This window comes from Camarhynchus parvulus, chromosome 1, assembly GCF_901933205.1.
Source record: "Camarhynchus parvulus chromosome 1, STF_HiC, whole genome shotgun sequence".
Lineage (NCBI taxonomy): Eukaryota > Metazoa > Chordata > Aves > Passeriformes > Thraupidae > Camarhynchus > Camarhynchus parvulus.
In genome coordinates, this window is record NC_044571.1 from 49,102,038 (window position 1) to 49,128,859 (window position 26,822).

The 26,822-nt window shown below is 36.8% G+C and overlaps 1 protein-coding gene across 18 annotated transcripts in view; it reads left to right on the plus strand.

The window, feature by feature from the left end:
- The window catches only part of MYCBP2 (MYC binding protein 2), a 176,933-nt gene that overhangs the window by 50,977 nt on the left and 99,134 nt on the right, over nt 1–26,822 (plus strand). For 16 of the 18 annotated variants that reach the window (XM_030943587.1, XM_030943604.1, XM_030943631.1 and 13 more), the window contains exons 14-20: nt 352–510; nt 955–1,159; nt 1,834–1,979; nt 2,690–2,791; nt 11,884–11,991; nt 20,383–20,502; nt 21,149–21,230. In XM_030943587.1, the coding sequence (XP_030799447.1) occupies nt 352–510; nt 955–1,159; nt 1,834–1,979; nt 2,690–2,791; nt 11,884–11,991; nt 20,383–20,502; nt 21,149–21,230 (922 nt within the window). Of the gene's footprint in view, nt 1–351; nt 511–954; nt 1,160–1,833; nt 1,980–2,689; nt 2,792–11,883; nt 11,992–20,382; nt 20,503–21,148; nt 21,231–23,194; nt 23,319–26,822 lie in introns of those variants that run through there. The other 2 variants (XM_030943649.1, XM_030943728.1) reach the window with 2 other exon arrangements.

The window sequence follows — 26,822 nt, forward strand, 5'->3', positions numbered from 1 at the left end:
TAATGTGCTTCTCTGCTCATAAGGTAGCAGGGGATCCTGTACACCACAGTTTAAGTAAAATATAATGAAATAAACTCCAATGGCTTTATGACTCCTTTAGAATTATTTTTCAAAACAAGTGATTTGCAGCAGTTTTAGGTTTACTTTTGGATTTTCATTTTTTGCAGGTCAAGTGACCTAGGCCTACTTCTCCTTTCACTTTTTATTCTAGCACTTGTTTTTTGTATCTGTTTTTCTCCCATGCTGTAAATTTTAAAATTGTCAGTATCCACTAACAATTGTCTTACATCGTTGAGTTTCCTTCTTGGCTAGAAAGTGCAATTTTTCCCCCAATTGTTTTATGTCTTACAGGTTTAGTAACAGATTTGAAAGGTCATTTTGTGACTCAAGTAGCCATGGGCAAAGCTCACACCTGTGTGTTAATGAAGAATGGAGAAGTTTGGACATTTGGAGTAAATAATAAAGGACAGTGTGGACGAGACACGGGCTCTATGAGCCAGGGAGGAAAAGGTGTGGGACTTTGATTTTTTATTTTTTTCTTTTAGCTTTTCATTTGCATGCAAATATCAGAAGTGAAAACAAAGCTAAACATTTTTTGTAAAATGTAATTCCAACACTAAAATTTGAATACATGCAACATGATTAAAAAATTTCCAAAATGTCTCTGTGCTGGCTGAGCAGGCAAGTCAGGCATTCCTAGTCATCCCTTTTAAAACCTGATCTGTGAATGTTCTTCAGAGCTTCAGCAGTTCATACACACATAGAATAGTTGCAGGTGGAAGCGATCTTTAAAAGGTCATTCAGTGCAACCCCCCTGACAATGAACAGGGGCATCTTCAGCTAGATCAGGTTGCTCAGAGCCTTGTCCAACCTGTCCTTACCTCTGTTCTGTAACCAGAACACTCTCTGTTGGCCTCAGAAAGCAAGAATTTCTTATTTCAATATCTTAATTAGGTTTTGGAGTTGAGAACATGGCAACAGCAATGGATGAAGATCTGGAAGAGGAACTGGATGAAAAAGATGAGAAGTCCATGATGTGTCCTCCAGGCATGCATAAATGGAAGCTGGAGCAGTGTATGGTGTGCACTGTATGTGGAGATTGCACGGGCTATGGAGCCAGCTGTGTTAGCAGCGGCCGCCCTGATAGAGTACCTGGAGGGTAAGCGCCTGTGCGGGACTGTGGCTGGTGCAGTGAGTTGGATGGCTAAAGCACTTCCTGAATGTGAACTGAGTCAAAGTTTCCATCTAAAGTAACTTTATAGCTAAATATATTGTAGTATGTGCTTTTAAAATCAGAAATGGCTTAAAATTTCTGTAAACAGCTTGAGGCTGCAGGTGATTTAGTTTTACAGACCGTTTACTTCAGCATGTAGTTCTTTACTAGAAGCTGTTGGATGTGAGCACCAATATAATTTCTGTCTCTTGACAGAGCTGCTGACTCAGAATAACTTTTCTTCATCCTCTCATGGAAGTTTTATCTTGCTGTTCAAATTGACTTTATCTGTTACTACTTAGTTGAGCTGCAGAGAGCCACTACGTCACCATTACTATTTCTTCAGCATTTTGTGTGCTCATTGTTTCCTTGTTCATGTTTTCATGTGGTGTACATTAAATTGAAGAAAGAAAATTAATTGAGAAGTCAGTTCAGTGGACAGTCAGTGTATGGCACCATGCAACAGCAGCTAGGATTTAAACTAGCTGTCCTTCCTGTTTATCTCAGGAAAACTTGCATGTCCACAGATAGAACAAAGTAATAATCTATGTTTTAATTACAAAGGCATCAGTAATGCACAAAAATAAAAGATAGTGATAAAGTAACTCTGTTTGCTGCAGAATCTGTGGCTGTGGCTCAGGTGAGTCAGGCTGTGCTGTGTGTGGCTGCTGCAAGGCATGTGCTAGAGAACTGGATGGCCAGGAAGCAAGGCAGAGAGGAATCCTTGATGCTGTAAAAGAGATGATACCTTTAGATCTCTTACTGGGTAAGTAATACGAAATTAGCAAAATGGCTTTTAATTCTCATTTTTACTGCACCTCTTTTTTTCCCTCAGTACATTTTTCACACACTTTATTGTTACAGGACAGTTTTACTATCATATTGTTAAAATGCTGCTTAACAGATTTATTTATTGGTGATGCATCAAAGTGGGATCATTCTGTTAAGTGATCTGTTCTAAGTTTACCCTTGCTGTAGTCACCTGTACACACATTGTGACCTGTGCAGTTACGATACTAATGTTGATACTACAGACTTGTTCTTGTCCTTTTTGATACCCTGAAAAATTTTCTATAAAGTTTTTAACAGTATTTAAATATTGTTAAACTAAAATATGGATAATTCATGTAAAACCTTTTAAAAATATAAAAAATATAGACTTGGTTTAATAATACTTTCTGAAACTTTTTAGGGGAAAATGGAGATAACCGTGACAACACATAACTACATATATGTATATGCCTAAGTATTATTTAGTGATGATGGAATAGTCAGATTCATGAAAACCAGGAAATTAGGAGATAAAACTTAGAACTCCTCCAAATTTACTCAAATCCTTTTTATTGTCAGGGCCATGTAAAGAGTAGCTAGTAAGTAGGTTTTCAGTTTTCATTTCCTGTACTTCTTTTGGGGTTTATTGCCACCACAACAATTTTAAGGATAATTTTAGGTATTTTATTTTCTTAATCTATTTAGCTGTCCCTGTTCCTGGAGTTAATATTGAAGAACACCTTCAGCTACGACAAGAAGAAAAGCGGCAGCGTGTAATTAGGAGACATAGATTGGAAGAAGGAAGAGGTGAGTGACTTATTGAGAAGGGCCTTGAATAGCTTAAGAAGCTTCTGAGTCTGTTTTCTAAGAATGAAAATAGTCTTCCTCCAGTGAGCCTGTACAGTGATCAAACTAAATCAGGTCCTAAGTAGGTAATTTGTTATGTAGCATGCTTTTAGGAAATGGTGGAAAATCTATGTGTTTAATGAAGTCTACACATAAGATTCAGAATTTTAATGATGAAAGGAGCACTTTATATCACTTTCACAGGTCAGTTTTTATTTTTTTTGCCATTTCCTAGTTGAATGATTGGTTTTTAAAATGTAGATCCTAAAAAATATTTATATGAAGAAAGGATTACAAACCTGTCCCATGCTATTTACTTATTATATTAATTATCTAATTACTATCATAAGTCATTCCATTTCTGTTCTGTAATAGTAGACAAAATTTTCTGTTATAAAATGAACTTTTCTGTATTTGCATAACATGAGAGTATTGACACAGACTGAATTTAAAAAACAAAACACCATTGCAGCATTTCAAAATTTTCTTGTTTTATCTACCTCGTTGTTGATTTTCCACACAAACAATAATCTACATTAAGAACTTCACAGTACTCTGTGTTCTAAAATACCTTAGTGTCTTGTCAAATTAAATATGAGAAATTTAGACTGATGTAACCTGTAATATTTTTGTAGAGCATGATGATGTGGTTGCTAAGATTGTGTGTTGAGAAGAGGAATAACTTACTGGGACATATGCTCTTTCAAGTTCCTGCAGTTTTAGTAAATACCACTTTGTTTCTTCTTTTATGTATTAGATACTGGTTTTACTTGAATACAAAATGTGCCTTGTAATCCAAATTAGTCCCTGGACTGTGCCAGTGAATCTTGTGATGTGAATTGTGTCTTTATTTCATTTTATAAGACATTGCTGGTTTTAGCCACAAATAAGGAGCAACGAGAAAGAGAAATCTTGCAGTTGCCTGTGCATATGGAAAAGGATGGAATATTTATTTTTGTTTGCATCTTTGTGGCTAATTTTAGCTGTGAGGTAAAAAGAGGAAGCCTTTGTTTAGGTCATGTCAGAGCTGCTGCATACTGCTGACAAATGTTGGCTGCAGCTAACAATTTTTTATTGAATCCTAATTAAATGCTCAGGCATTATGGAAAAGTGCTGCTGTTCAGACCATCAGTGATGACAGAGCTGGGAGGTAAATTTCAGTTGAAAGAAAAAAAGAAGAGTGGCAGAGAAAAATTTACATTTGCTTCTATTTCTGTGGTTAGAAGTAGAACCAGAGCAGCTTATCCCTTCTGTATGCCATCTGTTTCAAAAAGCAAAAAAAGATCACTTGAACAGTAGCAGGAATGTACTCTTATGGTTGGTTTTATAGATGTATGGGTGAAAGGAGGTTGTAGCCAGGTGGGCATTGGTCTCTTCTCCCAGGCAGCCAGTGACAGGACAGGAGGACACAGTCTTATCCTGCACTAGGGGAGGCTTAGGCTGGACATTTGGAAGAATTTCTTCACAGAAAGGGTGATTGGGAATTGGAATGGGCTGCCCAGGGATGTGGTGGAGTCGCTATCCCTGGAGGTGTTTAAAGGGAAGACTGAATGTGGCACTTGGTACCATGGTCTAGTTGACATGGGGGTGTTTGGTCATAGGTTGGGCTTGATCTCAAAGGTCTTTTCCAAGCTAGTTGATCCTGTGATTCTGTATATGGACTGTAGCTAAAAAGATACTGCTATCCAGCTTGTTGCACACATTTGTGTTACATTCTCTATCTTAAGAGCATTGAAATCCCATACCTGTGTGGCTGTGGGAGGTAGTGGGTATGCCAGTCTGGAAGGGTTGGAGATTAGTCTCCTGTTTTGGTTCAGAATAACTTCTTGTGATAAAGCTGGGAGCAGTGTTTCACAAATACTTAGAGATCTTGTTTTATATAATCAAGTATGAATATTTGATTTGATAATCAATCTTTATTTGCATAATCAGATCAAAGAGCTTTTTTGCTTCTCCATCCAGATGCTGAAGTTTTTCGTTAATGAGTTGGTGCAAAGAGTAGCATCGTTCTTGACAACTCTTATGATGCTGCTCTTTTCATGAGAGAACGAGAATGTTTAAATAATCTCTTAGACTTTTTGTGCAAAAGGTTTTGCAGTCTGATAAAACATTGTTATAACTATGTTAAAAGAACAGATGGTTACTTGTTGTTTAGTTTTCCCAAGATTTTTAGTATTTGTGCATATGGAACTGAACAAATCCATGCTAATGAAATAGCTATTTGGAGATCCAGAGAGAACTTCCAATTTTCTAAAAATGCTGTTTAGTCATTTAAAGTCGGGACCAGCTCTTTAGGGCCTTTCCTTAAGGTACACAGTGTTTAGTTTGTCAGGATTCTGATTTCTGGATTATTTAGTGTGCTAATGTGTGTCTTTTCTTCTTTTATAAGAAACAAAGCATGCATTGTTTATGATGGTTTAGAATAGGATTCATCACTGAATATAGCTGCAAACTTTTAAGTTCCTGTTGGTGACCTTTATTCAATACAAATATTTTCAGTAAATCTTGAATGTCTTGTAAACAAGAGAAAAATTTTAAAAATACAGGAGTATTTCATTCCTAAAACAGTCATACAAATAAAACAAAAAAATCACAAAGAAACCTCTCACCCAAATGTGTTGAAATAGGACTTAAGTTTAGCAGAGAGGTGTAAGAGCTAAAGTGCTGGAATTATACTGATTTTTAAGTTGTCTAATTGTTTGTGCTTTTTTCAGAGCTCCAGATTTAGTCCTGTTACAGTGACCTGTGATATAAAAATACGTTCTTGGGGTCCACTTGAATTAAGAGCAAAAGTGGTAGTCATGTCTTTAGGTGTGACAATCATTTAATTTCTTCACAAGATCACTTGTGGTCTCTTGTATTGAAGAAGATAAGAATGCTCATCTTTATTTACATTCATCTGAAAATGCTAACTCTGAATTTGAATGTTTTGGGTAGAAGTAGCTGTTGTTAATAGCTGCAATATCAATGAACTGGTTCAATGTTACTGTCATAAGCAATTAGCTCACTTCTCACATAGGATCCAAGTAGCCTGCCACTGTTGTAAGGGACTTGTATACATGCAGCTCAGCAACAGCACACTAAGTAACTGCAGAAATTTTAAGCGCTTATGCTGAAGATTTCTTTGGTTTTTCTCATTGAAATGAGTCACAAACTATAGTTTGTGATGGAACTGTAACCAGCTAATAATTTTTATTTTTTGAATCAGTTATTTATGTTGCTGTATTCAAGAAAAAAATCCTGCTTTAGTGGAAAAAAACAGATCCTTTAAATGAATAGTGGGTAAAAAGTGTTTGTTTGGGATAATCAACTATTTAAAAAATTTCTAAGTTCCTTAATATTTATTATAGTTCTTTGCTCTTTTCTGCACACAAGTGACTGTGACAAGCAGTGAAGAGGGCTCAAAATCAATTTTACATTTTTGAGTTGGTTGTATGACTGTCTGAGAAATAAAGCCAGCTGTATTCATCACAGCTTCTATGCTAAATTGTAATATCTCAACATAATTATTGGTGGAATTATCTCAGCTCTTCACTGTCTCTGGTTTTCTGGTGGGAAGTGAAGGAGCTGATTTTCCATATGGTGAAGTGGTTTTTGTTTTTCAAGCTGGTTTGGGCCTTGATGAGAATAATGAGAGATGAATATGGAAATAGTTGCTCTTAATTATTTTCTGTGGCAGTGAGGAAGTTTTGTATATTAGAATGTTCAGAACATGGTTAATTATTTTTTCTTACCTATGAAACTATTTTTTTCATCATAGGGGCATTAAATTGCCTTAATGGATTACAGAAATCTGTGGGCCACATGTGCAATTAATGTAATGAACCTAAGACTAGCATTTTCTGAGAGAGCTAATCTGGAAAGCTGTTCATGAGACTTTTTACTTTTTCAGATTGGTATTTGAAGTAATAGATGTTGGAATAGTCAAAGATTTCAATTTATCACTTGAAGATAATTCTGGGGGATTTTTTCAGAGGCGATGAGAATGTTAAAATAGCTTTTTAAACTATATTTAACTAATAAGCTGAAGAACACAGGTATGATTCTCAGTACAGTAATAATAAATGGTCTCATGCTTCACTAGATGATCATCACTGAGATGCAGATTTGGTGTGTAATTAAGCAAGGTTTAGCTTTTGATGCCCTTACAGAAAAAGAAAATTAATTTTCATCAGTCTTATCCTACTTGCAACAACAAAGAACCCACAGAAAATTGATTAATTTTAGTCCAAGCTGTTCTGTTTTAAGACAATATAATCTGAGGTTGCCTAGATTTGGGCATTTTTTCATTTTCCTGAAGTGTAACTGATTCAGTTACTTCAGTGATTAGTTTTACCATGGTAGGCTAAGTATCATACAAATCTGTTTAACATCTGCACAAGCTGCTCTGAGCTTGGAATCTGTCTGTTCATTGCTCAGCATATACCTAAACACACAGCAGAACTGTCTGTACTAGTGCAATATTACTTAGTAAATAATTGTGCAGCTTCCTTTTATGGTTTTAGTTAAATGTTTATTTTGATGCTTTCAGGATTACTTTTGTTTCAATGTTCTTTAAGCAAACCAAAACCCCTTACCTTTTCACTTGAAACAATATTGGACTCACACATGACTTTTAAAGAATGCTTTCAAGGGAATGCTGTAGGCTTTTGCCCCTAAGGACCATCAGGTATGGTTCTATGAAGTTACATTGTTGCACTTGTGTCTGTGATTCCTTTCTGAAAGAGCTAATTATTGTTATTAAAACTGATGTTTAAAGTAAAAATATTTATATTATAGTTTCAGAAATTAGATTTGTAGTAGACACTGTGACACAGTTCTGGTTAATATTTGCAGGTTTAATTCATGTATATATACACAGAAATGAATATTTTATATTTAACAATACATATGAAGTGAAGTATTCAGAAGGGAGAAAGGGTCAAAATTAAGATTATCATAAACCTTACTTCCATCTCATTCTCTAATTACTCCCACATTGGCCTGCATGCTTATGTTGGCTAGTGTGCATGTCTTTTTCCCCTTTAAAAGGCTTTAATTTTTCTTTGACACCCGATTTGTACAATTTAAATGTTGCTTTAAGACTACAGGAAGAGACATGTATCCTGTCTTTATTTTCAATGTTTTGAACAAGAGAAGCAAACTGCAATTAACCTTAGCGCCTGCACATGACGTTCTCCATTAATGTTTTTGCCTTAATGAGAAATTGCTAGTCATAGTTGGAAAAATAGAGATTTATTTTTTTTACATGCACCATAATTATTAGCCCTGCCTCATAAGAATATTAAATTTTGTTTCTTTTAAGGCTTTATAGATGGGACTTTATCTCACTATAATGTTTTCCACTTCTAGTGGAACTGAAGTGAAGCATTTGTCTCTAATTCCATTTTCTGAAATATTTTTATCAAAACTTGCAACCTGTTGACCTATTAAGATGGCTAATTTCCTATATTAGGGTTTTATCTTCCTGTTTCATTACTAAAAACCAACAAAAACACACCCCCCCATAAATTGCTTGGTTCTCTTTCAAGAAGCCAAAAATCGTTTTTTACAATGGAGGGTATGATCCAACCTAGGACTTAGCTCTGCAACCTGAATTTCTGTATGTATGTGTCATCATGTACTATTTTTTCAGGTAACCTGCTGTGTTCAGATGCAGAAGTCAGCATTTGAGATAATTGATTTCAGTCTCCTGCAATCACAGCTTGCCAAATAGCATTTGTTTAGGGTGAGATACTAGAAGAAATGAAAGTCTGTGTTATATAAAATCAAACATTAAACTTTCATAGTTGTGTCCAGGAGCTTAGATGACCAGGAATGCCAAAGCATGTTAAGTGCGTGTAGGATGAAGTAATTGTATACGTTTTTCTGAAGTCCGTGGCATCATTTAATAAATGCATTCTATTTGGAGAAAATGAAAGTATTTCTGTGGTTAAATAGATTTTTTTTAATGCTTTGAATTCCCTGTGAAACAATGTCCCTTTTGCAAAGTCTGGACCAAGGAAGGAAAGCTAGTCTTGACATTTCAACTAGGGCTGTTCAGCATCTTAGCTCAGCTATGGAAAAACAGTCTGTGAAGGGAGAGAGTGAATGTCATTTTGCATCATACAGTGACTGATTTAAAATAGCTCTGTAGTCTACCAGTGACTCCTCTTTGCTTATCTCTGTCACTTGATCTTCTATAGTAGAGACTAGTAATAGATTGTTATTCCCCATGCAGACCTATGTTAGAGGCTTCTGAAGCAGTTTTCCAAATAATACTCTGCAGAAATATTTTAACAAGTTAAAGGAAGTATCTAATGCATGACTGGATTGTTCCACCAGAATATTCTCAGCACCTAAACTTTGCTCCCTTCAGGCAACCTTAGATGTGAGCAGAAAGCAATTCATGGTCTCCATGAATTGCTGTAGTGTTTTGTTGCCTGTGTTATTTGAAGGGAGAGAGAGGTACTTGGCATCTTGCCAGCAGATGACCAAGAAGACAGACATCACAATGCAATCAAAATGTAGATTTTTATTTTATTTTTGTAGTTTCCTATTCTATTATGATAATTTTACAGATTTAGCATGCACGAAAAGCCAAAGAAGATAACAGATGTGCTATGTGGATTTGGTTACAAATGGCAATCTGTTGCATTTAAGTTTATTTTGGATTCAAGTTCTGTACTCAATGGTAAATGTAGAGTGCATAGGAATATCCAGAAGCAAAGATGAATCCTGCATTGGTCAGAAGGTTAGATTGTCACAGAATTGTCATGTTGACTAGGAGTGTGATTAAGATGAGTAGCTTGGAAACTAATGGCAGGTGTGTGCTAGGGACATGTTTAGTAAGCCTCTTATGCTTACTAAACATCCTCTGTCTTACAAATCTCCTGTAGTTCTTTTGCTCACTCTACTGTGCTTCACTTCCTTCTGTCCCCCTGAAATTCTCTTTTGTTATCATTGCTCTTAGCACTGAAATGCCAAAGGCTGCCTTCAGGGCTGTATCTTGTTCCCTGCACTGTTGTGCAGTTTTGGAGCTTCAGAATGTTTGCCTAAGTTATCTACAGATCAGTCAGCCACCCACAGATATTTTAGATCTACACTCTTCAAGCCACATTCTTTGCAGCCCTTGCATCTCTTTTTGCAACTTTGCTATCTTTCACTTGTGTTGTGTTGTCCTGTCCATTCTCTGTTTCTTCAGATTTTAATTTCATTAGAAACTTTCCAGTAAGTCCCATTGCTTTTGCCTTATTTTCTCGTGTTCTTCATTCACCTTTCCTCTGTATAATTTGTCCTTCAGACATTTTTAGCTTTCATAATCTGCTTGTCATTCATCTCTTCCCCTTTTTGCCTTTTCCTGGTGTGCCTCAGGATACTCCTCACTATATCACCTCACTTGGTAAGAAACAAAATGTGATGTAGTTTTTTGTGTAAGTCAAAACTCTCGAAAGTAGAATATTAAACACAGCAAGTGGTTTGGCAGAAAGTAATGTTTACCAAAAATGTATCTGTTAAATGGAAGTTTGAATTCAGAGGAGACTGAAAAGGGGGAGCACAACAGCAAGGCAATTGAAGGAAGAATCTGCAAGATGAAGGTAAATCAAAAGCAAATTATGATCCTTGATTAGGAGAAGGAGCTCTGCATTAGTAAGAGGATCTGTTCTGGAATAGAGTCCAAATGAATACAATAGAACAAAAATAAAAATTCTATTCTGTGTGCAGACCAAACATGACTGAGGAAGTTTTGGGCCGCTATATTCCCTAACACATGTATGAACCTCTAAGCTAGACTAGTGTATTTTTAAAGCATTTTTCATTTTGTTTTTTAAGTGAATGCTAAAATGTGGGAGCTTCTCTCTATGAAGAAAGTTTCTTCATCTGAAAGTTCTAAAGCTGTGTAGATTTGGCCTAACTTTTGCTTAGATGTCTATCCATTCTGTTTAGTGTTAGTGAAGGAGGTGATGGTATAAAGTTGACAGCAGAAATCCTGAGACAATGGGCATTTATTAAAAGTTAACCTACATTGTCTTCTTAATAAAGTTCAGCTGAGGAATGAGAGTATCAATGAAGTTGCAAAAAAAGGAGGAATATTTGTATTCTAAGTTTTGCATAAGCAGTTTATAACACAACAGCCTGATTTGGGGTGCTTTTGTGTACTATTCATGGAGGGGCTGGGTTTGGGAACCTGTGGAACTGAGTGTCACTTGGCAGAATTAGTTGCTTCTGATTCATGGTTTCTGTTGAATGTGAGACTTCTGAAAGGACAAAAAGTGTTCAAAAATTTCATGGTGACATGCTTAACCTATAAAACAGGAGAAATACAGATTTAAGAAACAAATTCCTTGTCCATTACCTGCTTACACTCAGCCTCAATTAAGCATAGTACCTCACTGCCTAAGTCTAGATTTTTAAAAAGGAAAAGCAATCTGGAAAAAAAATTAAATGGACATATCATTGCTTTCTTTAAATCAAATCTTCTCTTGAAGACCTTTAAATACATTGAAAAATATTTTCAAAATAAATGGATTTCAAAATTACTAAGTAGATAAGAAAAGAGTCATATGAATGGAGTAACTTTCTTCATGAAACATGGAACTTTTTCTTTCAAAGTTATAACTCTGCATCTTAAATATAGTAATTGCAAACAAGTTTGTGGTGGTGGTTTTTAAATTTAGCATTTATATTATGATCTTGTGCCAAATCAATATTTTGAATGCTATATGTAGGATTTAAGGCATGATAATTATTCTTTTTATCTTTTAAAGGCAATAATGTGTATTTGCTATCAAATTTTGCTCTAGTTGTGAGTATGTTATATTTCCATTGCTTGCAGTACAGTTCCATACTTAGAAATTCAGGTAAAACTATCACTATGGGATGTTTATTGGTCTTTCACATGAGTTACCAAGAAATGGCAACTTTCTTATATTTTAAGGTCTTTTGAATTTAAGAAAACAAGTTTATAATTATTATTCTTTTTGTTTTTTTCATTGCTTTTAATTTGAATTTTGTTTGCACACTGTTTCCATTTTGTGAGCTTTCCTATGCATGTGCAAAATGTTTCTCCTCAGGCCCCATTGTAATTCCTGGTCCTATTTTTATGAACCATCGAGAACAGGCTCTAGCCAGAATCAGACTCTCTCCAGCACCGCTAAAGCATAAACGGGACAAGCACAAAGGTATTTGGTCTTCCTTATTGACTAGGGTGGAAATAAGTCCAGCCTCCCAGTCACTTCTTCCAAATGCTGCATCTGTCTTTTCAAAGAACTGCACAAAATGAGTTCTGCCTTTTCTTCCTGTTAGTATCTTGTTACCTGAGGAGAAAGAAAACGCATTTAAATGTTGACCTTTCTTTAGAAGTGTACATGTTCATTAGTCCATGTCATCTTTTTCTTTCCTTTTTTTTTTCTGAAATATGCACTGTCTTTTTGTATGTCTTCTCTCATTTCTAATGCTGTCTCATTTTTAAGGTTCTTTATTTTTACTGTAGGAAACGTAACATGTTAGAGTGACTCAAGATTGTTGCGCTGCATTTGTGCCTTTTGTCCTTTGTGTTGTGTATTTGGGGTGTTTACTTAAACATACCCGTTCCAGGCTTGATAATTGTGGCATACATCTTCTCATAGGTGTATTACCATTCAACAAGCCCTTTTTAGGAGTGAAATACTTGAAATAATGTAAAGATTACTTTTTGCTAACTTTGAATGGGGAGACTAAAAATCAAAATACACACTTTTCTCTGCAATATTCTTGAGTTAAGTGGTTTTATAGAGTACAGGTATGGAGGTGTCTTGATGTTTCAGACATTTTTGTATGTCTGGCAAGCCAGTTCCTTATACCTTCAATTTCAAAGTGTGCCATTTTTTCAGATATAAATGACTTACATGTTTCTTAGAAAGTGATAGTGTATTAGTAACTGAACTTACTGAAGTTGAGCTCTCTAAAATCAGATCGTATTTTTTGTATATATCTGTGTATTTATGAGTCTGTACATACATTAATTATATATAGAAGATAAATATATAAAATGAAGGTTAGAGACCTGGTCAGAGTAGGAAGCTCCTAAAATGGTGAACCCAGAATGCTTCAACTCTTTTCTAAAGAATAGCTAAATATTAAGAGTTAGTATGGCATTTCAGTTGAATTAGTGGAAGTTGCTGATTGTGTTTGGCGTGTGTGCAAACAAACTGTGTATCAGTTTGAAGCCTTATGGGATAAAGTTTCAGTGTATGTGGGTGATGGGCTTACTGAGTTATGAACATACTGGATCGTGAAATCATCTTAAATTTACTTTATGGAAATGAAAGCAAAATCTGATACTTTGAGTCTGCATAACATTCAGTCTTTGGAAGGCATGTTGTCTGAGCTTTAAGACTTGATGGACTTAGAATGACCTATCATAATCTCTCTGGAGAGGTTGCCTGCTGAAAGAACACACACTGAATTTAAGTGTTGTTATGTGAATGACAGTTTGCTGATAAGCATTATTCTTGAGCTGGATACTACTGCTAGTTGTACTGCAAACCCTTGACTACACAGGCAAGTGCATAAAGGAGTATGCTTGTCCTGCCTACATCTGTGCTTTTTTGGCATGTGTTAGTTGCTGGAACTCATTTCAGATCAAGTATCTCCTTACAAGAGATGTATTCATTAGTGTCAGTTTGAGGCTTATGTTGCCTCTTGGAGTTGTAAGAACAGTATAAAGGTCTGTGTTGTGCTGGAAGACTTTGGTCAGATATGCCCTATAGAACTGAACATTTACTTTAAGGAAGGCTATGTGGAAGGAAATACTCAGTTTATTTTAGTTCTTTGTGTCTTATGGTAAACAGATAAGGAGGTTTTAAGTAAACTTTTAGACCCTTCTCTTCCTCAGAAGACTGCTTTTCAAAAGACAGCCGTAAATTCAACTAAGAACTAGAAATACCCCTTAACTTCTCAAAGAGATTCCAGGGGGAAAAGGAAAACTGGTGGAGTTGTTATCCAAGTAACAATCAAGGTGAGAATTGTGAAAAAGATAATGTGTATTTTTTATCTTAGAAGGCATGCCTCTCTTCTTGAACAAGAATGTAAAAGCAATAATAGAGAAGAGATAAAAGGACATTATCAAATTGAAATCAGCGAATTATTTTTGAACATGCTTTCCAGACTGTCCTCCTTCCTTCAGATTTTTCTTCTATAGTAGTCTTCTTCACACCAACCAGAACTTCAAGATCTTTGGGCAAGGAATGTTTAGTTCAGCTGCTAGTACTGATAAGGCCGGTACTAAAGTTGCTGGTTGCCACTTCTCTGCTTGCAGCTGCAGAACTTCTCTTGATAATGATATTTAGACTTGAATGTGGACAGCTTCCTTAGGACTTCTTCAGAAAATTATTGTCTAATATAAAAGGTGTATTTGATATGTACTTGTACATGTTGCCAAACCATGGAGTCATGGAATGGTTTGGATTGGAAGGGACCTTAAAGATTTTCTAGTCCCAAGCCCCTTGACAATGGACAGGGACACCTTCGATTAGATCAGGTTGCTCAAAGCCTCATTCAGCCTGGCTTAGAGCACTTCTGGGGGCGGGGCATCCTTAATTTTTCTGGGCAACGTGTTGCAGTGCCTCATCACTCTCAGAGTAAAGAATTTTTTCATAATAATCCACGTCTGTCGCTTGTGCAATTCATGTGTTTGGTTGTCCAGTTGGAAACTCCTTCAGCTTCATTGAAACAGCAGGTTTTTTAGAAATCTTGCCATTGTCATTTACTCTTTTCACATTTATAGGGTCTGCATATCAAGATCATTGTTACTGCAAAAACTGCATAATTAAGCATACTCTTCCAGATCTGTGTCTTCTGTGTCTTTCACAATTATTAATAGAAGGGATTAGGAATGACATGTTTGGTATTCATGGAGTGGATTGGCACTAAGAAGAAAAAGGAGCTTGTGCTTCATCCTTATTCTTTTATGAGGTAGTGAGTTTCCAGTCTACATCTCCAATCCCTGTGGATTCCCATAACTGAGCATCTTAATAAAAAGTGATGCCTAGAGAGGATACCTAGAACAGAGGCTAGACAGTGTTAAAGGAATAAAGTAGGTATTTATTGAAAAGGCTTTCAAAGGATACCTTGGGCAGTACAAGAACCTGGCTGTGCCTCTGCTTAAGATGAACTCTGAGTTACGAGTTTTCACACTTTTGTAAGTTTTGGTCCTTTTCCATATTGGGGTTAATTGTCCAATTAAAGCTTCAGGTCCTGAAGTCCCATCCTCCCACTTTTCTCCCCTCAATTCACTGCTGTTTATACTTTTTGGGCCTGAAGCTGCAATGATGTGCTTGGTTCTCAGGCTGGAAAAGGATTGTTTTGTCTAACTGAACGTGAAGAGAACTTGCTAACACTTTATATGAAATTCAGAGGTATATACCAATGCAGTACAGAATATGGAAAATATGAAAACTAAAACTTAAGACATCAAAAGGATTAATGAAAGTCTAAAATTTTCTCAACTGCAGAAATGAACTGAGTAGAAATAAAAAATAGACTAAGCTTCTTGAGTCAGCTAAGATTAAACAGTTTGAATGCCACCTTTTTCCTCTATGTGGAAGTAGTGGTAAACATTCTAAGGAATATGAAAGAAATACCCTCAAAACGACTAAGGCTAGTTGAAGCTGAACCTGCATGGATGGAACAAGATATAGGTCAACCATTTTGCAAATACTGAGACAAAATTACCAGACATTCAAGAAAACTTACTTGGAATTTACTTTTTAACTTTTTGGCTAAGGTAGCGTGTGAAGGGCAGAGTAGTTTGAACCACTCATTGGAGTGAGACAGCTGACAATGAAAAACCTACATCTAAGACTGAGTTTATAATTAGAATGTGAGTTTGTTATCACTTTATTGTACGTGCAGACCACTTGTGAACTCTGCATATTGTATTTCACCTATAAGCTCGAGTAAGCTCTGTAGCAACCTCTAAAGATTCCAACAGACTTAGTTTCTGTGCTGCCCTCATAGGATGGATGATTTCCACAGCCAGAGAATATTCCTTTTGCCCCTGCACTGTAGCTATAAAATTGGTTACAGATATTTCAGCTGCAGCCTAGGGTAGACAGCCAGGAAGCTGCAGACATGGGCTGATTAGTTAAAATAATGTTGTATATAAAATCTGTAAATTGCAGCACTCAGAACACCCTGTGAGAGTTGGATATCACTGAGGCTAACCAGTGACCTAAACAATATGCTTTATTTGGGTGATTGCTGCTGAACAGAGCCAAGATTTGTTGGCATGTGATGTGGTCTGATTTTTAATACACAATCATATTCCATTAACACATTTTTTCTGTGGGGTATTTAACATCTTTAGAAGTGCTTTTTCTCTCCTCCAAAGGTGCATGGTAATTGAGAAATGGAATATCACCACCCTTGCTGTTGGAGAATGCTAACAAAATGCTTTTCCTCTGGTCTGGCCAAACAAGGGTCTACCATATCTTTGTGTAATGGTGCTGGGTTTGGGTTTTTTGCCAGAAGAGGTCTCATTTAAAGCTTATTACTTCACTTGCTATTGAATCTGAATGAGCTTTTCCTTTGTTCCTGGAAAGCAGTGGTTTTTGTGGCAGCAACATGAGCTAAGAGAACATCTAGGCATGTTTAATGGCAGAGGAAAATTGTCTTCAGCAATTAAGAATTTTCTGAATGGTAGTGGGGATTGGTAGGTTGTATTTGCAGTTCTCTCTCTCTTTCCTTCCCCATCAGAGATGAAAACCCATCATTGTGAAGTTGTTAATGGAGCACCCCCTTTGTGTTGACAGCAGAAAGTACTTTTCCTTGAGATTTTCCTCTTTCTCAGAGAGGTGGAGTCAAAGGTGCTCTTCAGTGGTACTCCAGTAGGAGAACACTGGAGGTACTAACTTGCTCTACTTAAAGGTTCCAATGCATCCAACAAGAAGAGTCTCTGCTTCGATAGGCTTTTTATGCTTCTTTTTCAGGAACAGTTATTTTGATACTACTTTTAATGAAATTAAAAAGTGCCCAATTGTTTGAAGAAAAACAAATGTGTATCTCCCTAGTTACAGTTGTTCCTTGAGACATGCAAATAAGCTTTCAGCATCCACTTTGGACTCACATTCTTTAAAAAAACTGACTGTTTATTGGAAGGGAAGAGGATGACCCAGTTTATTTGCAGCCTTATCTCTTAAGTGTAAGTTCTCCTAGCCAGTGCTGCTGGAAAATATGATATGTATTGGCCATGTAATGGAGTAACAGAGAAACACTGTAGTCCAGAAATACTGCTCTAAGAAGTAAGCAATGATATTCTATTTCGCTTTGTGTATTTTGGTCAAAAGACCTTTTTTTTCCTAAACAAGACTGGCTGTTTTAGTTGCAAGGATGTTGTTGGAGCACACAGAAATGATCAAGTACTGGTCAAGTTTTGAAGATTCAAACAATTCAAAACTCTTGAGACAGTTACTAACCGTGCAAAGAAGGCTGACAGGAATTCCATTTTCAGTTTAAAAATTTCACAATTGAGCAAAGTATGATATGTATGAAGGACAGTTGCTTCTATTCCTGCATTCTTAGAACCTTTAAGAAGTTAGCTTTGGAACTTGGAAGCTCCAACTTTGTAAAATTTTGTCCTTTAAAATAAATTTATTTCTCAGATACATAATTGCAAAACTTGTTTCATGTGAAGGTACTTGTCTCTGCGTCTTGCACACTAATACTTAGTATTTCCTCAAGGGAAGTACTGTGTTATGCTTTCACTTAAAACCTTGGAGAAAATGGGGCTATATCTAGAATCAAGTTTTATTTAATGGTAGTATCACATTTATCAGCTGAGATAACAGGAATCCCCAACATTTCATTAGTGATTTTTTAAGCCCTTTAGAGCAGGATGTTTTTCTTACAGTGAGGTGGAAGTGCACATGTGCCTCTTCAAGTTTCTGCAGATCACTTGATAGGCTGCTGTTACATAACGAGAAGATGCCTGCTGCTACATTTTGCTAATGTGACTACCTAGGTGACGCAGTTGCTATATGCCCAGTGTGTTTCATTGGAAGTGCATGCAGCCAGGACACATTCTTATTGGACATGTGTATTTCTGACAGATGATTATTCAAGTGCATTTACACAGTGGGAGAGCTCATATTTTTTATTATTCAGCAGTGTCTGAGGGAGGAGGGGATACAAGGGCCATAAGTAGACTTCCAGTCAGCTGTTTTTCTGCTCCTATCTGAAAAACTTGTATGAAATTGGGAAGCAGTAAGCAGTCTGCTTGCTGAATAAATAATTCTTGGGGCAATATCAGCTGCTAGAACCACTCCTGATTACTTTGCCACATAGAGTTCAATGCAAAAGTAGGCATAAAAAGTTCAAAGGTACTGTATTTGAGAAGTAGTAAAACTTGACTAAAATACTGTGAGCTGCTTAAGCCAGAATTATGGGACTAAGGGGAAAACTGTAATTTTGAGGGGGCTGTTGTTCAACGATGATTCTGTCTCCTTATATTTGCTTTTGTTGCCAATACAAAAAAAAAAAGCTGCACACAGACTTCAGAGACACTTCTTCTAATTTGTGTGTCATCTGGTAGTACACAACCTCAGAAATGCCATGGCAATTCTGAGAGACAGGTTTTCTTAACCACATCTCCATTTCACATGTATCCAGCATGTAGTGCATGTTTCAAAGGGATACTTTACCTATGCTTTTAAACCTAATTCTTCAAAACCATTAGTACCTATACACACTGTTCTTTACAGATGTGAACTACATGAACATTCATGTAATTTCTATACTCAAGTCATCACTAGAAAATAGCTTTATTCTTTGAACAGTAAGATTTTTAAAAACTCGCGTGTAATGAAAGTGTGAAATTACTTTATTGTAGTAGCAGTTCCTCTCCAATAAAAAGAAAAATTTGAGCAATATGTATAAAAGCAGAATTATATTTTAAAAAATTTGTAAGTCTGTAATTACTGTGCTTCACAGAGGGAATAATAATAATGAAGTCTTGAAGTTCAGACTTCCACTGATGATTATTCAGGAAAACATGTTGAAATTCTAAGTAGAGATCTAAATTTAACAATACCTTGAATTCTTTGAGAAGCAACTGTTTCCCTGTATCAGTTTTGTTAATAGAGGAGTTCTCAGACTTAGCACAGAGAGAAGGTGCAGTCTTCTATGTACAGTTATTTCTTGCTTCATGTATTTCTGTCATTTCTATATGCTAGATAGTGACTAAAGTTTAACAGATGATGGAAACATAGTGAGTTCTGGAGAAGATGGTAGCTTGCAAGAAATTTAGGAATAACACATTGCACGTCAGTGCTTTTTGTCCAGTCCGAAGGCAGTTTGACTTTAGGAATCAATAATGCACTTCATACTTAGTTCTCGGGTCGGCTGTTTTGTTCTCTGCCCCGAGATGTGTGGGGTGCTTCTGTGGCAGCCCGCACGTTCGAAGAACGAGTCTGGACTCTTCACTTTTCGGTCTTCAGGTTGTTTATTAATTCTTATCTACAAAATTTTCTTTTTGCCCAGCCGAGATCTGCTCAGCAAGGCAACCACAAGCACTCTCCCCCGCCCCGAGGTTGTGTCGTCTTTTTATACTACAAACTACATATATCATATTTACTTTTAATTCCCAATTCCTATCACCTATGTTAGACAGTGCATTTCTATTCTAAACCAATCCCAAAGTGCCAACATCACAGCAGAAAATGGAGACCAAGAAGAAGAAAGAAGAAGGACTAGACACGCCCTGATTCCTCCCTCTTGTCCCGATAACCCCTAAACCAAAAATCCTAAAATCTTCATTTTCACCCTGTGAATATTTTATTATTACACCATTCAAACCTGTGTGGCTTTCACATCCCCATGCCAAGCTGGCAATTCGCTGGAAGGATCAAAATCAAGCCACCAGGTGTTCCAGGCAGCGTGCCAGGGTCTCCGAGCCCCCCGAGACAGGGTTCTTGGCAGCTCTGGACATCCGGAGGGATGTGCTGAGTTCCCACACTTAGTAAACTCCTACGTGTTTACTGAAAGAAATCACAGAAATGCACAGAAGCCGACAGAAACAGACATGCTCTTGGTGAGTTGTCTGCATTGTTAGAAATGAGCTAAGTAATTGTCAGCTGCTTAAAACAGGGGTTCTTTGGCTGAATTGGAGTCAAGTAAACTCCTTAAAGAGTAGTAACTGGAAAAGGTAGACTAGACTATGCCTGTTAAGTTTAACTACAGTGTTTCCTACTTACTAATGCTGCCTTACTGAAGAATGAAAGTGATGGCTTTTAAGCAAAGCTTCTGAAGTTTGCATGTTCTGTTTTGCTGGTTCTTTTTGTCTGCTCATTGGCAAGTTTCTGCTTTAGAGGATCTTTTCCAGTGTGTACCTTTATAGAACATTGTTTAAAAATAGAGTTTCTGTCATCTTCCACATCTGCTTTGATACTGCATTTTGAACTCTTGCTACTCTGTGAGTTCTCTCTTCTACCTTACAAGAGGTGGAGTGGGGAGTTATTTACTATTTGTGTTCTATTCATTCTTCTAATATAACTTTATTAGAATGCATAGTATATAATTGTAAGTCTTGTTTATAGATGGAAGTGGAGAAAGAGGTGAGAAGGATGCCAGCAAAATCACAACATATCCACCAGGGGCTGTCCGCTTTGACTGTGAGCTGCGAGCTGTACAAGTCAGTTGTGGATTTCACCATTCAGGTAAAAACAAATGAATCAATGTTAATTGTAATAGAGATTTTTTTTTAAGGTTGTCATATGTCACACTGCTTGGTGTTCAATTTTTAAAATTGATGTATGTAGGAGTGCTAAAAATTGAAAACATGGCAGGGTCATTTTGTCACATCTCAAAGAATCACACCATGTGCCTAAGAGTATTGTCCAAACACTTCCTGAACTCTGTCAGACTTCTGTGACTGCTTCCCTGTGGAGCTTATTGCAGTGTCCAGGTATCTTCTGGGTGAAGAACCTTTTCCCAATATCCAGCCTAAACCTTCCCTGACATATTTTATGCTATTTTATTACAGGCTAAAGTAAGATCACCACCCAAATCCTCACATCACCTCCTTTATTCCAGCAATGAAAGGCATCTTACTGTCCTTCAGTAGTGAAACGGGCTATAAGTATCATATAATGAGTTATATCAGAGCTTGCAAACAATTTCGGAGTCAGTTTAAAACATCTGCATGGCAGAGCTCTACTCCTGCATAGAGGTGCTCGTTGTTTGGGTTCTGGAATCTGATCTGGATCTCTTGGGAAACATAAGCTGCTACTCGGAAGGGTAACCAGGACTGGTGCAGTGCCATGTCATGTGTTTATGTCAGAAAAATATTTTGTTGTTTTTCAGTGGTTTTGATGGAGAATGGTGATGTTTACACATTTGGATATGGGCAGCATGGTCAACTTGGACATGGTGATGTTAATTCCAGGTAAGCTGGTAATCAAAGGACATGATTGTGTATTACTGTACTGCTGCATAAGAAATGGCTACATTTCTGGCTCTCTGTAGCTAGCAAGTGTGAAAATTCAAATATAGACCAAATAAAGTTGAAGAGCTCTTGTTTTGCACTTACTCCCTATAACCCTCTGAATATTGATGCAATAACAGTACTCTTGTACTGTGTAAGTAATTTATTTAATGCATGAAATCTTGTGTGCATAGTTATTAGCATTGCTTTAAGAATAGTTTGAAAGACTTCTGTCTCTTTAATTCTCCCTGCATCTATGAGAATTACACTGATGCCTCATTAAGATTTCTTTATTTCTGTAAAACACTACATATGCAATAATTGAAATAGTATGATATTGTAAACCTAGATGAGCCTGTTCCTGTTAAATCAGTGATAAGAGTTCACAGAATATTCACGGAATCTCAGAATGTTCTGTGTTGGCAGGGACCCACAAGGATCATGTCCAACTCTTAAGTGAATGGCCTGCGTGGGGATCCAACCCACAACCTTGGTGTTACTAGCACTGTGCTCTGACCAGCTGAGCTAATCTCAATTCAGTTATAATGAAGTCTCATTTAATGTTCATCAGTTATCTCCCAAATAAAGTCCCTAAGCTTTGGTCTCAGCTGCATTTTGTAGTCACTTGTTTTGGGTGTTGTCAGAAGAATGATGTGTGCTTTCACTGTGGTCAGTGTAAACAGAGAAATCAACAGAGTATGGACAGGTATTTGACTAACCAGCCACTGCTTACATGCTTTAGGTGTGGTGTGCGTAGTAGCTCTGTAGATCTGATTTCCATTGACTACAGTGAGAGCATAGATAATTAAATGTAGATGTCTTTATTGTGAACCTCAATCTCACCCTTAGTATCTCATGCTTAGAGTCACATCTTTCCATTAAAGTAAATAAAAAATCATTGTCCTGCCATAAAAGGAAATGCGATTTAGGTCTTTGGACATGTACATATGCCATATAATGCACACAATGAGGGTTTCTATAGTAGGAATCTTTAAAACTTTGTGCATGTAATGCTCAGTATCCTTATGTTAAAGGCATACAGAGCGGAGCATCCGTGACCTGTCTTCAGTTCTCTTGTTTCTCTTGTAGCAGTCAGGTGAAAATTACCGAACATCTATCCTCCTAATCTCTTTGGAGACTTCAAAACCCTTTCTTTTGTCAAGTTCCTGAAGAAATCTTCATCATCTTAAAACTTGCATTGGATTCACTATGCCAAAGGGGGAGAGGGAAGAAAGAAAGTATACTGGAAATATTGCCTTGTATTGGCTGCTGTGCCTGATAGTGGTCTCTGAACTGTTACCCCTACTCAGTTTGCATTAGATTGGTGGATGCAGTCTGGGTTTCTGTCTGATGAGTCATATTGCAGACAAGTACTTTGTTTTTCCCTCCTGGAAATTCTTGGGTATTTGTTCCAAGGAACAATGGCTGAAACTAGCAATTCAAGTTGCTGTTAGAAAAAGGCCAGTTTCTGTCTTTGAGACTGAAGAGGTACACATAGCAGTGACATTTCTACTGGTAACTTAATGTCACCTATTTCTAAATTTGATGAAATCATTTGGCTTTTCAGAAGGCTTCAGAGATATCTGCTGCATTTGTCAGTATTTCAGGTGGTGAACCCTACATCTGTTGCTTATTTAGATAGAAACTGGATAAAGACCAGTAGTAGTTCCAAGTGAGATCCTAAAGGAGAATATTAAATTCTTGTGCTGAAGGATAGTGCTTGACCAGAAGTAGAAGCTGAGGAGCAGCCAGTGACTTGGCACAGACCTTTGTATCATTCTACATCAGACCTAGAAAGTGTCTGAAAAAAGCCTTGAAGGAATTTGGAGTATGTCCTATGCATGAGAACTGGCTGTAGTACTATATTGCTATTTAGCACCATCATTCAAATTATAATTTCTTCATTGATCTACTTCTTTTTCCAGCTTTAAGTAGAGATCTCTCCTCTGTCCTCACAGTAAGGGATTCAGAGAAGGAAACAGGGAATCCTTATGCAGAGTTCCACCTCAGTTGGGACGCAGTGGTGCTCAGATGGCCAGCTCCTGCCAGGTCAGTGGTATGTCAGTCATGCAGTGTGTCACATTGCCTGTATTGACCTCAGGAAGAGCATCATCTTCTGAATTCAGGAACTGATACTCTGCTGTATTTTGGGAAGAGAGAGAAGAGAGAGGAGAAAAAAAGAAAAGTAATATTTAGGCATCCTTTCAAGAGACTTTTGACGTGCAGTGTAAAGATTTAGTAGTGAGGCTACGTTTTTAAAAGTCTTGAAAATGTTCAAGTGTTTTAAATTCTGAACACCTGTTCAGACATGCCTTGCTCCTTAATTAAGGGGATTCTAGACTCTTCTATTAGAATATTGTAAACATCACAAATTCTTCCTCTACTTCAGCAGGAATGAGGCAGATTACATGCCCTATCAGTAAGCTGGAACCATTCAATTAGCCTGTGTAGGCTTTTTGTTGTAACATCCACAGTGACAGATGTTGATAAGCTATTCACTACATGAAAGATTTGTCAGTCTGTGCTTCTATTCTCCTCAAATTAGATGCTGGTGAATAGAAACTCAGTGGAAACAAGAAATGCTTTGCAGTATCTAACTTGGTGAAAGATAGCATGTATTGTGCTCAGGTAAGCAAAGGCGTGTTTGTTGCTGATGCTTTCCTCAAGAAGCTGGAAGTTAAAACTCCAGGATCTTTCTGTTACTGTTCAAAATTTTGCATTTTTTTGTACAGACTCTTGACTTTCGCACTCCAGTAGTAAGTACATGACCTGACAGTCAAGCTCCAGAAATTGAATGACTGAAGTGATATGATCTTGATAGGATTTGGCTTCCAAAGGTTCAATACTAGCATAAACCAAAATTGATCAGACCTTCCATAGATGATCAGCTATGTTCCCCTTGAAGATAAAGAATAGAGACTATATTCTATTAGTAACTCAAGGGGAAAAAAAAAGTGTTCCATTATCTGTTTAAGACCATATTTCTAGGTGTATTTTCTGATTATTTTACTCCAGTGATGGAGTGCAGGTCATATTATATTTACCTCTTTTCACCAAATTTCCTCTAAAATGGAGTCACTTCTGAAATACAGAAATCTCCATTTTCTCTGTAATGAAGTTGTCCAACTCTGCTTGCAGTGGACAGAAGTTGCTGCTTGTTTCCTCTTACCCACTGCGCAGTAACATTTCCCAGCGAACCGTGTTTGCAGCACCATGGTCAGCTGCCCCAGGTGACATGTTTTGGGAGCTGGCACGCAGCTGTTGGCTGCATAAGGACCACGGACAGCAATTGTTCCAACAGGTCATGCATGATGAATTTTCAAAGACTGCAACTGCTCTGAGAAATGCTTACCCTTTGGGATGGAAGAGTGTTTCCATGTGGACAGCCAGAATGCATCTGGACCTTCTTCAGGATCCTGAGTTAGCTGATGCATGTACATCTCCTCAATTATTCAGCAGTTGTTACATTTTCCCAAGGGATCTCAGGTTAATTTCTCTATAGCTGAGGTTGGTCTTTTGTGATTGCCAAATGTTCTGTGACTTTAATACCAGTGTGTCTTTCCACTCCATCCCAGAAGAATAGTTCTTGTTTTCTTTGATTCAGATGGAGAAACTTTGGTTGTTAAAACTTTGCCCAGAGTCTCTCAGGGTCTTCAGTGTCTATTCTGAGCTTTCCTCTGTTGAATTTCAGGGGGGTAGGGAAATAGTAGTATCACTGAGTATTCTATGTGCATTCATCAAACTGTCTGTATTTTTTGAAATCCCTCTTCCTTTTATGAAGTGAATACTATTTTTTTTGCAATTCATGTTTATTTTATGTAGTTAAGTATCTTACATTTGTTTTCTGTTCACTTCTAAATGAACCTATAGACTGTAGTTGGCCATTCCAAAAGTTGGATGATCTTAATGAAAAAGCTGTTTAAGAGGGTAACATAGTTCATCTCTCTGCATTAGTGGCTTATTTGATTTTGTTCTGCTGTTGCCAGGAGGCTATCAAACATAGCATTCATATAACATTGCTGATAGATTCAATTGGAAGAACAGAAAGATAAAGTTATGGTGATAATAGCATAGTTTTTAAGCATTAAAAGATTAAATATTCACTGCTTTTTTTTTAATAAAGATGTGATTGATAATTCCATGCCTGCAGCTGTCGTAATTTTGAGGGAGAGGAAGAAAAACCTTATGATAAAAATACTTCCTTTTAACAGGGGTGCGCTTTTGAATTAGTTACTAGTTCTGTCTTATTTATGTTTTGATGCCTTTTTGAGTTTCCTTAAGGTTAATGAGAGACAAATGTAAAGTTTTTTTTTTTTTATATTTCATCATTGGTGCTGCTAAACTATGCTCTGTGTCTGTGTATAATCATAGTGATGTCCAAATCCATGTGCCTACAGAACAAGATAAGCACCTAAATTTGAGTGTCATGTTGTACATCCTCTACTTAATTTTATTCTGCCCTTCAGTCCCTCCATCTTCATTAGTCACCCACTGAAAGCTACATTTGCCACCAAAGAATACTTTTTCTGTATACCTCTGTTCATCCTTCTTTAGGTTATCAACTTATCTTCATGCTGCATTCTTCTGTTCCACATTTTTTGTATGTTCACGTCTTCCCATCTACCCTTTTTCTGCTGAATGTGATGCTTCACCTTCCTCATAATTTCTTGACTTCTGTTTTACCTGCAATTCAGCCAAAATCAGAACTTTGAGATGAACCATCTTTTAGCACATCATCTGCTAAACAATCACTAGGTAACTGTGGGCTGACCTTTTCTTATTCCAGTATAAAACAACCTGTTCTTATTTTAGATTACCCTACTTTTGAAAGGCTGTGTTTAAAAGTAAGTTTCACGTAGTGCTGTCATCCTCTGTATAACTCTGAGCCCACTTTCCAAACATAAAATTATGTGGGAATAACTTGTTCTTCAAATTCACAGTCTTTAACTCCATGGGAAATATTAAGTCCAGGTAGACATTCATTATGGGGTTCAAAGTCTTGTAGCTTTCTGTTCTCTTTGTTGGTATTGAAATAAAAATTTTAGTGTCTCATTCTTTTTATCTTTTGTGCTCTTTCTATTCTAAGTCATCAGTTCAAGTTTTCTTTCTTTGCATCCTGAACACCCTGTCATTTTTTCCCCTTCATTTTTACTGAAATAGAAAGTTTATTTTCTTATGTCTGACCATACTTGGGAGACAAATGGATTAGATCTTTTCATATCTCTCTGGAAAAGAGTTTGGAGAGGTCTGTTCTTTATTGGGTCTGAGTTTGATGGGAGAGGAGCTGATGGAGAGGAGTAGACCTTTATTTCTTTTATAATTCCCTAGCCAGTGATCTTGAGAGCGCTGTAGCGATGTTGCTTCTGGTAACTGTACTGGAGTAAGGCTTTGATTGCTTCCAGGATTTTTTTAAGTGCTTAAGTAGAGTTTTCTGAATATATTTTACTGCTACATTTCATTGCAATATATTTTGTGTTCATACAAAAATATACTTATGTATATGTTATTGTATCTACACATCTGTAATTCTAGAATTATATATTAAATTAATAA